Source organism: Mus caroli, chromosome 16 (genome assembly GCF_900094665.2).
Source record: "Mus caroli chromosome 16, CAROLI_EIJ_v1.1, whole genome shotgun sequence".
NCBI lineage: Eukaryota > Metazoa > Chordata > Mammalia > Rodentia > Muridae > Mus > Mus caroli.
Genome location: NC_034585.1, coordinates 29883783 through 29900864, shown reverse-complemented (window position 1 = coordinate 29900864; position 17082 = coordinate 29883783). Strand labels below are relative to the sequence as shown.

Here is a 17082-nt window from a genome sequence, read left to right as displayed (position 1 = left end):
CTACATGAGATGTTGATTCAAAAAGATAAGTTAAAAAAAATCAAGGCTGGGGATATATTTCAATAATATAATAATGGCTGTCTAGTTCTAAGTTTATTCTCCATCATCCAAAAGAATAAATATATAAATAAGAATCAAAATTCACCAGGCAGTGGTGGCACATGCCTTTAAATCCCAGCACTTGGGAGGCAGAGGCAGGTGGATTTCTGAGTTAGAGGCCAGCCTGGTCTACAGAGTGAGTTCCAGGACAGCCAGGGCTATACAGAGAAACCCTGTCTCAAAAAACCAAAGAAAAAAAAAATTCAAAATTCCCTGAAACTGGCAAGATGGCCCTGTGAGTAAAAGAACCTGCTGGGCAGGTGAACTGACAACCATCAGTTTATCCCCAAGGCCCACATAACGGTGGAAGGAGAGAACAGACTCCCAGACTTGTCCTCTGACCTTCACACACACACACTAGGTGCTATGTGCCTGCACACAAACAGAGTATTTCTTAAATATTAAAGGGGGTAAGAGGCTAGAGAGACAACTCCACAAATAACAGGACTAGCTGTTCTTGCAGAGGTAGCAGGGGATCTGACATCCAAGGCCACCTGCACTCATGCAAGTGTGGACACACACTTACAAATAAAACCCTTACATTTATCAAAATACACTCTAAAGCTTATTCATAAAAACCTTAGGATAGCCAGGTGTGGTGGTACATGTCTTTAATCCCAACATTTAAAAGGCACAGACCTCTGTGAATTCAAGACCAGCCTGGTCTATACAATAAGTTCTGTAGGCCAGAAAGGACTATCTATCTTAAAATTCACTAATAAACGTGTGACAGACACAGTATAAATAGAAAATGGTATCAGGGTCAGGACTAAGTCATCATGTGACATCCTACCTTGTCACTTAGAGGTGGACGATTCATAGGACTTATTCCTTTTCGAATCCCAGTTGCTTTCCTGGCTGCAAGGCCAGTGATAACTCCATAAGGACGTCTTTTTCCAGGCAATACTCTTCCTCTACGGCTCACACTAGTTTTTCCAAAACCTACAGAAGGAAAGGATATTAAAAATTTAGAACTGCCAAGATACTTTACTTTTTAAATAAGGTGGTACATATGGTGGTGATGATTAAACTCGGGGTCTTACCGTGCTACATAAACACTCTACTACTCAACTATATCTCAAACCTCTAACATTAATTTCTCAGTAGGACAATCTAAACTGTACTTGTACAATACAGTAGCCACTACTTTATTTGTTTTTCAAACGGGTATCACTACATAGTCCTGTATGGTCTTGAAAATACTCTGAAGATGGGTGCTAGCCTTGATTTCACAGAAATCTTCCTGCTTTCCTCCCAAATGCTATGATTATAGGTGTGTTCCATTATGTTCAGCAGTGGCCAGTAATTATGTGTGGCTAGTGAATATCGAAGTATGACTAGTCTGAACAGAGATAATGCATGTAAAGTGTTTCATGATGAAATGGTAACATACTGCATATGCTTGGCTAAAGTGGTTCCTTGAGCACGGTCACACTTCTGTTAGTGTAGACCCACACTGCAGTCATTACCTCATCTTCCATTCACTTACAAATTACAGCTTGGCTTCTTTCTTGCAGCCCTACTTTATTCAAACTGCTTTGCTGAGATCGTCACTGCACCTTATTTTACACTCTATGCCATATAACAATCCTGAGTTTGCTTTTCTGTTACATGGCGCTCCAATTTAAATACTTTTTCTAAATATTAAAAAAATGTCCATTCTATACATATGAGATATCAAAGAACAAAATTAATTTTAAAAGCCTAAAAAAAGTGTAATGCAGATATTCCAAAAACCTAATTTGAGCTTTAACTACATTACATTATAAATGTTACAGTTAAGCATTATCACAGGGTAAGTAGGCATTCTGCACTTGCTAAGTACAGAGAAAGCGAGCTGAATTAATGTTTTACATCATCTAAATTCACACTCTTGTATACTATTTTATAGGCTACATTAATAATATATGGTGAATATTATTTCACATTTTTGAGGGTTTTTTTACTGTATTACTTTTAAATATGCCACAGTCAATTTAACCAACTTAGCAATCATCTCAGTTATGTTTTGTTTTTAACACAGGGTTTCTCTAAGGTAGTTCAGGCTGACTTCTAACTTATTAAGTAACAAGATAACCTTTGGGCTGGAGACATATTCAGCGGTTAAGAGCACTGACTGCTCTTCCAGAGGTCCTGAGTTCAATTCTCAGCAACCACATGGTGGCTCACAGCCCTCTGTATTGGGATCTGATGCCCTCTTCTGGTGTGTCTGAAGACAGCTACAGTGTATTATGTTTTATTTGTAATTTGATTACCAATGAGAATAAACCTGTACCTCTTGGGTTTTTTTTTTTTTTTTTTAGCTATTTATATTTTCATTATCAATGTTCATGAAACAGATTTTGTCTTAATAAAATAAAGTGCCATAAAGTTGATTTACTAAATGGAAACTCAGAATCCAAACACTGTTGTGAAAGCCTGCTAGCTCAGAGAGGCAGAGAAAGCACGGAGCTGACCTTCCTCCTCCACAGACATCCCAGAAGCAAACAACTCTTCCTCCTTCTCCTTCTCAACTGTCTCAAACACCCTTCAACTCAAAGACCCTCCTTCTCTTTCCTGGGTTTCCTTATGTTCACTCCCTGTCAACTGACCGCTTCATCTGCCTCTTGTCTTACAGTTGCTTTTACTTAGCTCTTGCTTACAGAAAAGCTCTTGGGTTAAAGGTGTGTGCTAGAGCAGAACCATACCACAAGAAACAGGTTTTTCCAGTTCACAGTATCAGGGTTCACAATGTGATCAACTATCCTACAAACAAGATTTCTGTGACTAAGTTATGTCTTTCAGGGTTTTAAAAGGGAAACTGGCAGGTATCACACACCTTTAATCCCAGCACAAGAAAACAGAGACAAGTGGATCTCTGTAAGTTCTAGGCTAGTCTGGTCTACATAGTGAGTCCCAGTACGGCCAGAGTTATGTTGAAAGACCCTGTCTCAAGAAAAACAACTCCAAACAAACAAACAAACAAACAAATGGGGAATTACATTTATTTATAATTAACTTTAAGCATTGTCACAGCACTCCACTATCCAGGAATCTAGTATATTATTTCATCATACAAATATTTTTGTGTCACTAGCTAAATGTTAGCTAAGTGACATTTTGTTTTGCACATTTCTTTATCATACTTATCACTAGATATACTATACTCTTTTTTACCACTCACATAAAAAATTCATTTCTCCTAATAATTGTTAAGCTGTCACTCATAGCATCATAAAAAGGTATTATGGTCTTAATACCTCCTCCTCTGGTTGTGCTGAGGGTTAACCCTGGAGTGGCCTGCATGCCAGGCCAGAGCTCTATCAGGAAGCGACACCCACAGTCACTAATTACTACTTTCTTTTTCTGGTGCTGGGGATTCAGTTCTGTGTCTTACAGATGCTAGACAAGTATTCTACCGCTGAGCTACACCCCCCAAAGTCTTCCTTCACTTAAATAGTCCTCCATTGCTTTCATGTTATATGCACATGAACATACATGTTGTATGTACATGCACATACATAAGATTACATGCATAAGATTCTGCATATGAGAGAAAACATGCAGTATTTATCTTCCTTTTTAATAAACTATTACATGGAACTCAGTTATATTTTGCATTATTTTTCTGGAGACTTTTGTTTTCCCCTTGGTACTAGAGATTGAATTCAAAATCTTATAAATATTATGCACCAACTCTACTACTGAGCTTTACCTCCAGCGGCAAATTCTGGGATTTTTGTTTTTGTTTTTGTTTTTTTGTTTTTTCGAGACAGGGTTTCTCTGTGTAGNCCTGGCTGTCCTGGAACTCACTCTGTAGACCAGGCTGGCCTGGAACTCAGAAATCCACCTGCCTCTGCCTCCCAAGTGCTGGGATTAAAGGTGTGTGCCATCACAGCCCGGCAGACATTCTGTATTCTTTAACCTTAGGATTTCTAGGTGACAATTATGTCATTTCCAAATGACATCATATTCTTACTTTCTCAACTTTTTAAAATTTATTTTTATTTTTTAAATACTTTAAAAAAAAGATGCAGGAGTACCCTGTCTGCTTGTACACCTGCACGCCAGAAGAGGGCGTGAGATCCCTTCACAGATGGCTGTGAGCCATCATGTAGTAGCTGGGAATTGAATTTAAGATTTCTGGAAGAGTAAGTCAGTGTGCTTAACCACTAAGCCATGTCACCAGCACTTAAAATTTCTTAATGCAACAGTCGGAATTTTAGAGAATTAGCTAAAAAACTATGGTAATGGTGGGAAGTCTCATCTTAACTCTGATTTTGGGGAGAATGTATGTGATAATGAGAAGTCTGAATTTAATTCTGATTTTCAATGGGGAAAGTCTTTAGGATGACATCTGCAACATATAACAGATTTTACAACAAAAATCTCATTGCAAAAACTAAGATTAAAATTAAAATAATTTTCTTTACTGTAGAATTTCTCAGGACTAATATGTACTGTGGATCTCAAAGATAGAAGTAATAGCATACGTCATTCCCAAGTTTATTTAACTCTTGAACCTTTTTGTGTGATGCCCCTTACCAGTAATTTTTAGACCAGAGTATGATAGGAAAGCCTGTTATGCTGTGAAGGTATATTAATCACAACTAATTTATTATCTCTCGGCCCCCACAGTGCATCCTTTACTACCTGCCTCTTAGGAGAACAGTACTATTCTATCAGTGAACATGACACTTTGTCAGTAAAGGGTGCTTGGAGATTCTAGAAAATGGAGGAGCTTTCCTCCCAGGTGCCAGTAGGCTCCTCATGGTTGTTCCTGTGGCAGAGGACACTGAAGGATACTCACCAGCCAGACTTCTTACGCCCAGGCTGATACTATTTGGCTATGAAGGCTGATGGTACAAAATTTGTGAGTGATATCTAGGGTAACCTTTTGTACACTTAATCATTATGAAGGTTGTCTCCGTATATTCAACTGTTGATTGCCAAGCCAGCAGAGAGCTGAGTGCTGGCCAGATCTTAGTTTTGTTATTCCTATTGCCCTCGCTGGCCTCATAGTCTTTAAACATTCCTTCTTATTTGTTCATTGGCTTTAATATAAAGACCTGATGGCCAATAGCTGAACAGGAAATGGAAAGCAGAGCTGTGCAGAGAAAGGGATGCTGGAAGATAATTTAGAGGAGGGAAATTTGCCAACAGGCATGGAAGCAGAGAGGTACAGACATGCGCATGCTGGATGTAGGCAGGAAGAGGAAGTAGCTGGGAGAAAGCCCAAGTCAAAGCTTCTCAATACAAGTCAAGCCTTAAAATTATGGGAGTCTCTGTGTCTTTATCTGTAGCTGGCTCAGAAAGCATCTCTCTACGTTCGAGAATGACAACGCCTTGCCATAAACGCACTTTTTCTCTCACAGACCCCTTCAGTCTTTAGGATTCTCAAAATGGTGCCCAGACAACATTTTGGCCACCTCCTGTCTACCACAAGACATTAAAGTTGTTGTTGTTACTTAAAAAAAACAAACCAAAACCAAAAAAAAAAAAAACAAAAACCAAGTGTGTTTCTAATTTTTCTAAGTTAATATTTCAGGCAAGGGGTTAAGAAGATTCAATTTACTTATTTCTTTCAGCCATCAAAATCATACTGAGTATTTGCCAGTAGTTATCTGCTTTGTTAGTTAATTATTCTCGTCCCTCAAATTAACATCACTGATATCACAAGGTGGAAATGTAAACCCTTCCCAGATATTAACAACAATCCTCCCTCCCTGTTTCTATCTTCTCTCTTTTTCCCTGTCTGTCTGTCTGCCTGTCTTTCTCTGTGTGTGTGTGTGTATGTGTGTGTGTGTGTGTGTGTGTGTTCAATAGTAGCAGTTGCTGTTCTATTTTACCCTGGCACATCAGTAGAAAGCCAAACCAAGTGCAGCCTTAACCTCAGGAATTGCTCGGCTTCTAGGTATCACTGACCTCAGAGCTCAGATCAGAACCCCATAAAAGGACAACTTTTCTGATACCTCATAAAGCAAAGCAAATCTAATTTTACTCATTATATTAGGCTTGCTCTTGGCACAAAATCCTTATGTGCAGTCTATAAAACTGTAAATTTAAAGCTTTATGTTGTGTATGAGTGCTTTGCCCTGAATGTGTATATGTGTGTGCACTGAAGGAGTAGTGCTTGTGCTCTTGACTGCTGAGCCAGACATACTGTATATTTCTTCCTCTCCTCCCTTTTCTTCCTTTCCTTTATCTTGCCTCAAATTTGATTGTTGAATTTGGGGTTTTTGTTTTTGTTGTTATTTGTTTGTTTGTCTGAGAGAGTCTCGCTACTCGAGACCACGTTGGCCTCCTATCTCTGCCTCCTAATGCTGAGCTTACAGGCATGCATTACCAGGCCTACCTCTGACATTTTTTAAACACTATCTTCTAAGTTATTAGAAATTAGCTCTTTAAAGTAAAAGATTGTATTTTTATGCATTCTCCAAACCAGGCAGTTCAAAACCACTTACCAAATATGTAAAATATTAATAAATACTATTTCTGGCTATTCTGAACTCTAAACAATTACTTCAAGACAAAATATACAAACATTTACAATGATACATTAAGTAAGGTGTATTAAATAACAATTGTAACGAAATCTTTAATATAAATCAAGAGAATTACACATTTATTTCTGATGGCTAAATACCTGTCACAAAATGTATTAACTAGATCCAGCTATTTAAAAAAATTTTAGGGGCTGGTGAGATGGCTCAGTGGGTAAGAGCACTCGACTGCTCTTCCGAAGGTCCGGAGTTCAAGTCCCAGCAACCACATGGTGGCTCACAACCATCCGTAACGAGATCTGACTCCCTCTTCTGGCGTGTCTGAAGACAGCTACAGTGTACTTACATATAAATAAATAAATCTTTAGTGGCTGAAGGTATGGTTCAGCTGTTAAGAGCACCTGCCGCTCTTCCAGATTGTCAAGTTTAGTTTCCAGAAGCCAAGTCAGGTGGCTCACAGCCACATGAGCCACATGGACCTCCAGGTCTCTAATGCTTATTCCCTTCAGCAACTACACTCCCATACATGCATCCTACATACAGGTAAGAGGAAAATCATTCTTTAAAGAACACTGAGTCTCTTGTAAGATCCAGTCTCAGTAATGTAGTTTTAAGAACATGCTGGTATATTACTGTTAAAACATGTAAGTTATACTGGAGATTAATTTTTGCTTTTCAAAATACAGAATAAAAATTTAAGTTGGTTAATTTGGCAAATTTATTCATGTGAAAAAAATATTTTTATTTGAACAAAGGTTTACTCTAAGATGCTGGTATAGTTGCTAAAAAGTTCATTTATAATATATGTGTTGAATTATTTATTGTTCCCAATCTACCTTAAGAACAAAATGATTATAGGTAAAGCAGCTATCAGAGTATCAGAAAATAACTATAACTATATATGTATGTATATATGTATGTGTGTGTGTATATATATATATATATATATATATATATATAAATATCTAATTACACCTACAACAGTCAATTTAGAGTGCCACCTTTAGAAAATTTACAAATAAAGTTCTTGGATGGTAAGACAGAGTTTGGAGGAAAGCTGGGCAAGGTTGTATATGCCTTTACTCTCAGTACTTGGGAGGCAGAGGCAGCCAGACCTCTTTTGAGTTTGAGGCCAGCCTAGTCTACATAGCTAGTTATGGCTATACAGTGAGACGCTGCCAATAAATAAATAAATAAATAAATAAATAAATAAATAAATCTGCCTATAGTAATTTTCTTTGCAGAACAGCAGTCTTCTTGTTTACGAAGTGAGTTTGCTTTCTGTAATACTTAGACATGCTTTTATAAAAATAGAGAATTTTCTGGTAAATAGAGCAGTTGGACAATAGAGTAAATTATCTCATGGTGCAGTATGCTCTTCCACTGAACACATTCAAGCTGGAGTCAGTTATCATCAGACTATCACTGGGGGAAGGAAAACAGGACCACAGGCTACATAAGACCTTTGGCAAATCTAAACTCTAAAAATAATTTAAACTATTTATAAACTGAGATTTCTCTTAAACAACTTAGAACCTTAAGGAACAATTAACAGCTATTTTAGAAAATAATGTTTTTCCAGGTTTTCAGAATTAAACAAAAGTCTGAAAGTACTAGTGCATTCCCTCCAGGTTTTAAGACTACAGCTGAACATATTGCAAGTCCATAAATAGCAGCATTTTAGACCTTACCAGAATTCTGCTGGACTCCCCACCGCACTCTCATCCTGAACTGCCGGGCACCGCTTTGCTGGAGTCTTCTATTTAGTCTGGGAAAGGTTTGCTTCTTTCCTTCCTTTCTATTCAGCTTGATAATATCATCTACAAAAAAAGTAATGTCATAATTATTTTCATTTTAATGCAATGAATAAAATTGCTTAGTTTCAATGTATAGTCAATAGATTTCTCCTATGTCCCTAACTTAGTCCCCATTATTATTATCTTAGCTGTCTCAGACACTGTGTAGCCAAGGCTGGTTAAGAACCTGCTGTAGAGCTTAGCTACCTGGATTCCCAAGACTCCCTTTCCCTCATCCTAAGTGTCAATCAGCCATTTTGCCTGACGAAATGCTTAGGGAAAAAAAGGTTCTCTAGTAAAAGTTCCAACCAATAGACAAAACTAGATCTACCAACTGATAAATTCTACCAGGGAGAGGGACAGTAGGCAGACTCAGTTCAGCAGTAGTGCTTACCTAGAACATACAAGGTCTTGGGTTCAAACCCAGTACTGCAAACAATAACAAGATGTCTATTCTTGCTGTTGTGCATAGTGGCACATGGCTGTAGTTGCAGCAAAAGGAGGCAGAGGCAGGAGAGTCAGAAATTCAAAGCCAGCTTTGACTGCAGACTGAGTTTGAAGTGAGCTCAACAAAACTCAACCAACCAAAAATAACAATAAAAACCTCAATAGTCCAATGTTCTAAAGTCACCTGAATTTAGAAACATTAATTGGATGTACAGTTTACGCAATTAATTCATGTGCTTAAGGGAACAAGTGTAAGACAGTCCCCATTCTCAGTAAGTTGAAGTTTATGAAAACAGGCATGCAAATAGAAAGCAAATGAACAAGTATCGTGATAAAGGAACATGGTTCTGTTCTTCTCTAGCAAAGTCATTCGTAATTCTATTCTGACCTCTCCAACTCTGTAAGCTTCATTATTTCCAAAACCACCTTCAAACAGCCTCAAATTAATTCATAAAGATCATACTGTGTTAACACCACAATGAACAATGTAAGTACGAGAAAACTAAACATATATCAAATTCTTATTAAGTGTCAAAGGTTACTAGAAACCAATAATATACTCATTCAAAAACTATCTGGCACCAGCGAGATGGATACACAAATAAAAGCACCTGCCACCAGGCCAGATGGCCCAAGTGTATTACCAGGACCCATGTGGTAAAAGAAGAGGACTGATTCTCCACAAGCTATCCTGACTTCCACCCCCATACTGTGGACACACACACAAACAAGTGTTTTTAAAAAGAAGTATCTAAACCCAGCTGGGTGTAGTGGCACACACTTGTAATCCCAGCTTGACAGAAAAAGGCAGGAGGGCTGCTGTAACTTTAAGGCCAGCCTTGGCTACATAATGCCACTCTATCTCAAGAAAGACAGAGGATGAAAGAAGGGAAGGAAAGTTCTCTGGTTCCCAATATCCAGTGTTAATTGTGGTGACTGACAAAGCAAACAACCAAAGAGACTGCTCTGTCAACAACTTCCTACTAAAGCTAATTCCAATCATTTCACCAAATCACTTTAACCATAACTCTATCAATATAATTAGTTTTTCCTAAATCAGCGAAGGAAATACGAGAGATTATTTAGGTTGGTTAGTTGGTTTCTTTCTTTCTTTTTGTTTTTTTTCAGGATGTGGTTTCTCTGTGTAGCACTGGCTGTCCTGGAACCCTGAAGACCAAGCTGCCCTCGAAATCACAGAGATCCGACTGCCTCTGCCACTCAAGTGCTGGAATGAAAGGCCTGTGCTAGCACACCTGGCTTAAGAGAGTCATTTTTTACATGATTTATATTATTTCTCCCATAAGTTGTCCTCTGGCCTAAGTGCACAAAGCAACATGCATGCACACATATACAAAAACAAATATGTGTAATTTAAAGTACTTCAAAGTACCATCTTCCTCTTGAGACTCCTCTCCAACCGCAAACTAGCTCACTAAATATAAAAGCACAAGGGCTTTGGGTGGAGCTCTCTCATGGTAGAGCACTCCCTAGCATTTGTAAGACCCTAGGTTTGATTCTCAATACCAATTAATAAGATAAAAGACACTAAAAATTGTTTGTGTTAGTCATGCTCCCTCAGTGAAGAAAAATACCAACACCCTCCCCCCGAAAAAATACCATTAGAAAGAAAGGTTTTGGGGAGAGGAAGAGGGGCGGGAGCTCACCCTCTCAGAGGTTTCTTGCAGCCTGTGGCCATCTGACCCCACTGAAGTCTGTACTGACAAATGGCATCATGATGAAAGGGCATTGCGGGAAAGCTGACTGCCTCCTGACATCCAGGCAAAGAAGTGTGTGCTACCCTTTAAAGGCACACCTTTAGTAACTGTGTCCTCCAACGAGGCCCTACCTCACCTAAATAGCCTATTCAGTTATGAATTTATCAATGGCTAATCCAGTGACGGCATTATTGCCTTCATGATTCAATCACTTCTCAACAGCTCCACCAGCTGGCAAAACCACACCTTCAATATAGGAGCCTTTTGGGAGACATTATATTTAAACGATCATACTAGGATTAAAACAAAAGGTTTCATAAATATCAGACATAAGAACTTATTACTAAGTTCTCATTGAGAACAAAATGAGAAAAACATCGTTTTCCCTTAACCTACTTTCCAGCAGATATTTACAACTTCTAAACTTTGAGAATATACTTAATGAATTTGGTCAAAAGATTTGGGGCAAAAGAGGCGTTGATTTTTGACTACTGGGGTAATTTCATTGTTGTTTCTGAAAACAGGTTCCACTCACTATGGATCCCTGGCTGGCCCGGAACTCACTCAGTTCTATCTCCCTCTACCTTGGAGCTGCTGGGATCAAAAGCATATGCTACAATGTCCGACATACCAAAGTAACTTTTACACAGAGTAATCTTTAATATAGCTGAAATTAATTTAAGATGAAGTCCCACTACTCTGAAACTCATGATTCTCCTACCTTATCTTCTAGAGTGTTGATTACTAGTATATAATACAATTCTTGCCACAACTAAAATTAAAAATAGGAAGACATCTTATTATCTAAGTCCTCAAAGTTTTTTTAATATGAAAGGAGAACATGGCCACTCTCACCCAGTGAGTAGACAGGGTAAACATTAGAAGAAAAACGATCCATTACAACGAACTACATTATAATGATCTACATTATATTCTCTGTTGCTAGAGGATGGGTCAGCAGTTAAGAGCACTTGCTGCAACCAGTGGTGGTAATGCAAGCCTTTAATCCAAGCACTCCAGTGGCAGAGGCAGGTGGATACCTGAGTTCAAGGCCTACCTAGTCTACAGAGCTACACAGGAACCCTGTCTCAAAAAACAAAACAAAAAACAACAAAACAGAGCACTTGCTGCTCTCCCACAAGACAGAGGTTTAATTCCCTGTGGTCAGGGCATCTGACACCGTCTTCTGCTTTCTACAGGCCTTTAATTCCAGCACTCAAGAGCCAGAGTTAGGTGATTCTCTATGAGTTTGAGGTCACCCTGGTCTACAGGCCATCCTGGTTCCAGGCCAGCCAGGGGTACATAGTGAGACCCTGTCTCAGTAAGTAGATGCATAGCATTTGTTGTCCACCAAATATTGTTCCAAGCAGTTTTCATTTGCCTATTCACCCATTTAATATAGCAATTCCATGAGATAGCTGTTATCACCTTTTTTAGGCTTTTATTTTAATTACGTGTGTATGGTTGTGAATCTGTGCATGTAAGCACAGTATCTATGGGCATCAAGAGAGAATGGGATCTCTGAGGCTGGAGTTATGGTCTGGGCCAAGCTGCCCAAAGTAGGCACTGGGAACTAAACTTTGGGTCTCTGCAAGAACAGTCTCTCTAGCCCCTACTGTCATCACCTTTTTAGACAATTTGTCCATAGTCACAGGGCTAGTAAATGTCAGAAGCAGGGTGCTCATGAAATAGTATGGCTCTACATACTTAGCACTAGGAGTACAACTCTTGTGAGGTTACATTAAATTATATTAAATGTTTAGTTTACAGCCTAGCATCCAATAAACATGTTATACAAATTCATGGCTTTCAATCAAAAGCTGTCTTTTCTTATTTTTTTAATTTTTGGAGTTCATTACTGATCAGCCAATGTGGTCAGACTAAACAAAGGCCAAACATATTCCTGTTAATTTACTAGTTCAAATATTAGGTTTTAATTAAGGCAACCCCAGAAACCAAGCAAGAATTCTTAACTGCTGATCAAAAGCTTTCCAAGTGACAGAAGAGATAACACGAGTGTAAAGAAGTATCAGAGTGTTTCCAGGCCCAGGATTACCCTAAACAACATCCTCAGAAGAGCTTACATCGAAGTTCTGCAGTCCCTAAGCAGCCAGCTCCTCCTCCCTACCTCAGCCTAGGGCCATTTTAAGACGCCCTCACAGGAGCAGACAAAATGGAGGCATCTCATCACCTCCTCGGCCTAGAGCTGTCACGGGAGCCATCGCGGTGATGCATCTCCTTTTCCACCTCAGCCTAAAGCCTAGAGGTGGGAAAGGAAACGTGCCACCTTGAAATACCGCTGCAGAAGCTGTCCCACCGTGGCAGGTCCACAGCTCCTTTCCAGCCTCTCCGTGATGGCAGCTCAGCCAAAGGGGCCTGTGGTCGGTCGGTAGGAAAGGACTTCCTATCCTAACCCATGGGACCCAAGACAGAGAAAAGGGTTGAAAAATCTACCAATCCCTGAGCAGGAAAAACCCACCAATCGCCGAGCTTCCCACAAAACCTCACCAATACCTGAGTAGGAAAACTCACCAATACTTATTCTGGAAATCTGTCCTGAAAAGCTCTATCCCCTAAGAAACCCTATATAAGCCCTTGCCTTTTGTCCAATTCCGTTGTCTTAGAGTGGGAACAGAGGGCAGCCATTACTGTATTCGTCCCTCTTCTCTCTGGATCCACCAATAAATCTCTTAAGATTTGCTGCCTGGTGTGACTAAGAAGAAGCCAAGAAGCAATGAAGAGAAGCACAGAAGTGGAGTAGAGCGGAGACTCCTGAGCTCCTCAGCTCAGCTGGGAATACCCTCCCCTGGGAGCTGCGAAGGTTTCCTTTCAGAGCTGTGTGGTTCCTGGGCACCCGTGTCTCAGGATGCCCTTCCACTGGGACACCTGCTCCCCTCTTGAGCTGTATGGTCCCTGGGCTTCTGAGGCCCAGGATAGCCTTCCATTAGAAAAGAAACACAACTTCAGTATTCAGGTATTTTAAAATATCAAAGAGGGACGGTGTGGTGAGAAGAGACCCGGAAAGAGGAAAAAGAGAGCACTGATTCTATCCAGTACCATACATAACTTGACTCTACAAAAAAAAAAAAAAAAAAAAAAAAAAAAAAGGAATTACTTTTGGATTTGCTAAGCCAAACCAAACAGAAGCCCTCATACTGTTGGATCTGAATTATATTTTTTTTTTCGAAAATAAAAAACAATCCTCATGCTTTTCTTACATAATCAGCAGCAAACCACGGCATCCTTTTTATGTACACGGGACCCCATGTTCTACCTGACATTTTATCAATCTAGGTACATCTCTGACCCTCCCCACCCCCAACTGGCTAACTTTGAAACCGTGCTAGGGAACACGCTTCAGTAAACACCTAATCAAACACAGTAATACGGTTCACCCCTCCGAGCGGCCGTTCAGGGACCGTGTCCGGGACCCCCGGCGTTCCCAGGGGAGGCGCCGGTTGGAAATCGCCCGTGCCCAGCGCACTTCTGGGCATTCACACCAGACAAGCTACTCTCGCGGTTGCTGGCTTTAGTCAGTTGCAGCCCCAGCCTGGTTCTAAGACCCTTTAAAAGGAAAAGCCCCGGGTGGGTGAGCACACGCCGGCCCGGGTAGCCCAAGAGACCCCGTCCTGCGGGGAAAGAAGACAGCAGCTACGGACCCTGCGGACCGCCGGGCCCCGCCAGTCCTTGTTACGACCCCTCCCTACCCCCGGGGGTGGGACACACCGGGGTCGCTCCCGTCCCACCTCGGGGGGGGGGGGGGTCCTCGCCGGTTCCGCCCACGCGCAACCAAACCCGACAGGCAACCGCGGTCAACCGCCCCTTCCCCCACCGTGGTTCCCGCCCCCTCCCCCCACCACGACGCGGCCACCCTGGTCTCTCACCCAGGGACATGTCGATTTTGTCCAGGTTCTCATTGCCTCGTGCTTTCGGTGGCGGCGGCGGGGTCGCCGTGGCTCCCACCAACCGGGTGCCAAACCGGTTCATGACTGGGGTTGCGGCGTCGGAGCAGTCAGCCGGGAAGGCCAGAGTCGCAGGCCCGCCGCCTCCCACTCACGCACGCAGACTAGCTGCAGCGCAGAGCGCGCACGCGCGCCGGCAGCGTCCTCGCCCTCCCACCTCCCAGCAGCGGGCGGGGGAGAGGGACTACCGAGACGAGCTGCGGGCTAGAGCGGCCCACGAGAACCTGGCGCTTAGCGGCCCTTGCCGGTGCGGGGCGCCGTCCTGGAGCCTCAGCCCAGGGCGCCAGGAATAGCCGCTGTCTTAGCCCCTCGACAGTCCACACCATTGGCAGCGCCTCCGAAACCGAGTCTGACTAGTCGTTCAGACTAGCCTGGCCCTGCTGTTCCGACCCGTCCTGCTGCGGAAAGGCTCGGCACGCCCCTCTGCAGTGCAGCCTAGGGAGGCTGAACAGACCCCTGCGAGCCGAGAGTGCAGCGATGGGTCCCAGCTCCCCTGTCCCTGAGTTGCCACGTCTGATAGCAAAGGCTGCAGTGACAGTTCTTGAGTCACCTTAACAATAAAAGTAGATACTAATGTATCTGTACCTTGTCTCAGTCGGCACTCTATAAACATTTGGCACGGTACTAGTTACCTTAATAAGACCTCATCTTCCCTTGGGAGGGTAAGTACTTCTGTTTATTTGCTTGCGTTTTTCTATTACTCAATTGAGTTGCGAAAGAAATATATATATTTTCCTTAATCGTCTTTATAGAAAAACTTAATGTTTCCATTCCAGCTTAATAATTCGTTTCCCCTTTACGAAATGTTATCTATCCCCCCCCCCTTTTTTTTTTACTTTATTTTCTACAACGCACTTGCGTGTAAGCATGCCTGTTAGTCCATCCCCCACATAACAGCTCAAAACCATCTCAGGCATTTTCATCTAAGGAAAAAACAGCGTCAAGTGTTCTGTTCGTGTAGAAATCTGTGCCACCATTTTCTTCACTTCCTAAAATTTCTTTAGTAGAGACCTGAGCTAGCTTTGTGGTGACCCAAGAAATCTGAAAACCACACTATCCTATATTTAATTTAGTAATGTCACAATCCATGTGATTTGCAAATTCAACAGCCATGACACATTTTACTATTTTTTGCTTGGAGCTTCCATACTTTAAAACACTTCGTATCATGTACAATTGCATCTATTAATAACATATTTTCTAACTTTTACCAGCTGAGACCTGGTTATAGCGTATCTACCCTTTTTTGTAAAGATTGTGACAGCTATTGATCCATCTTAAAACTACATACTAATGCTTCTTACAATATGGTTAAAAGAAAAGGCCACTCTTAAGTCGTGATTCCATCCAAAAGCATGATGTTTTGGGGTGTTTGATGAATCATAGTAGTCTTATCTTGAGGAAATGTATAATTTTCTATTGAGAATTTGAGAAATACAATTCCTTATTCTCAAAAGTCAAGTTGGGCCAGGTGTGTTTTCCAGTGCCTTTAATTGCAATACTCGGGAGGCAAAGAATAGTGAGTGAATTTCTGTAAGCTGTAAACAAGCCAGATCATAGTTCCAGGACAATCAGGGCTATGTAAAGATTACCTGTCTCAAAACAACAACAAAAGTCAAGTTGGTTTTCTTTCCCATGGCAAAACTGTAACTGTATATAGTCAGTTAACATAGCACACACCTATGAGGGCATACAAGAAACTAATGGTAAAAAGTTTGATTTCAGCAAGATTCAACAGTAAAATCTGGCACGTAGAATAGTAGAATAGCTGATGCTTTTGCCACAAGGTCCTTGAGTTTGCTATTTTACTCTCCAACCCCAACCCCTTGAACTGCTAGCAACTGAGGAAGCTAGATTGTAAAGAAGAATGTGGGTGAGGCCAGGCACCTTTGGACTTAGCACTGAGAGGCAGGTAGATCTCAGAGTTCCAGACCAGCCAGAGCTCCACAGTGAGACCGTGTCTCAAAACAACCAAACCAAAAACAAACAACCAAACAAGAAAGGTTCTACCGTTCCTGGGCTTATTGAGTACAACATTTATCATTCTCTTCCGTCACTTGTTATATTACCGTATGGAATGCTATAGGCCTTAGTCTGCATAAATTAACCTAAGAGTCTTTACAATCCTGAGGTGGGTGGTGGCGGTGCACAACTTTAAGCCCAGCAGAGGCAGGCAGATCTCTGAGTTTGAGGCCAGAAACCCTATCTTTACATTTCTGAGATCCTCCAAGCACAAGATGTTGCTCCCTGCATTAGCCCTCTGCCATTAGTTATAACTTCTGCACTCTCTGCTCATTTGTAGAAGTAAACTACAGAAAAGAATTGTAGATTGGTTCTTTTTTTTTTTAAGATTTATTTATTTATTAAATGTAAGTACACTGTAGATGTTTTCAGGCACACCAGAAGAGGGCATCTGATCTCATTACAGATGGATCTCATTACAGAGCCACCATATGGTTGCTGGGATTTGAACTCAGGACCTTCGGAAGAGCAGTCAGTGCTCTTAATTGCTGAGCCATCCAGCCCAGCTTGCTTGCTTGCTTGCTTTTTTTTTTTTTTTTTTTTTTTTTTTTTTTTTTTT

General features: G+C 41.1%; 2 protein-coding genes across 3 annotated transcripts in view; one reads left to right on the top strand and one right to left on the bottom strand.

Annotated features, from left to right (window-relative positions):
- Positions 1-14631, bottom strand: part of Fyttd1 (forty-two-three domain containing 1) — a 31030-nt gene extending 16399 nt beyond the window's left edge. For both annotated transcript variants that reach the window (XM_021185247.1, XM_029470264.1), the window contains exons 1-3: positions 14424-14631; positions 8273-8401; positions 893-1041 (exon numbers count right to left, since the gene is read on the bottom strand). In XM_021185247.1, coding sequence (XP_021040906.1) covers positions 893-1041; positions 8273-8401; positions 14424-14526 — 381 coding nt within the window. In that variant the 5' untranslated portion in view covers positions 14527-14631. The remainder of the gene's footprint in view (positions 1-892; positions 1042-8272; positions 8402-14423) is intronic.
- A 67-nt stretch (positions 14632-14698) lies between these two features.
- Positions 14699-17082, top strand: part of Rubcn (rubicon autophagy regulator) — a 54728-nt gene continuing 52344 nt past the window's right edge. The window contains exon 1 of the mRNA XM_029470263.1: positions 14699-15163. The gene's annotated coding sequence lies outside the window, so the exon portion shown is untranslated. The remainder of the gene's footprint in view (positions 15164-17082) is intronic.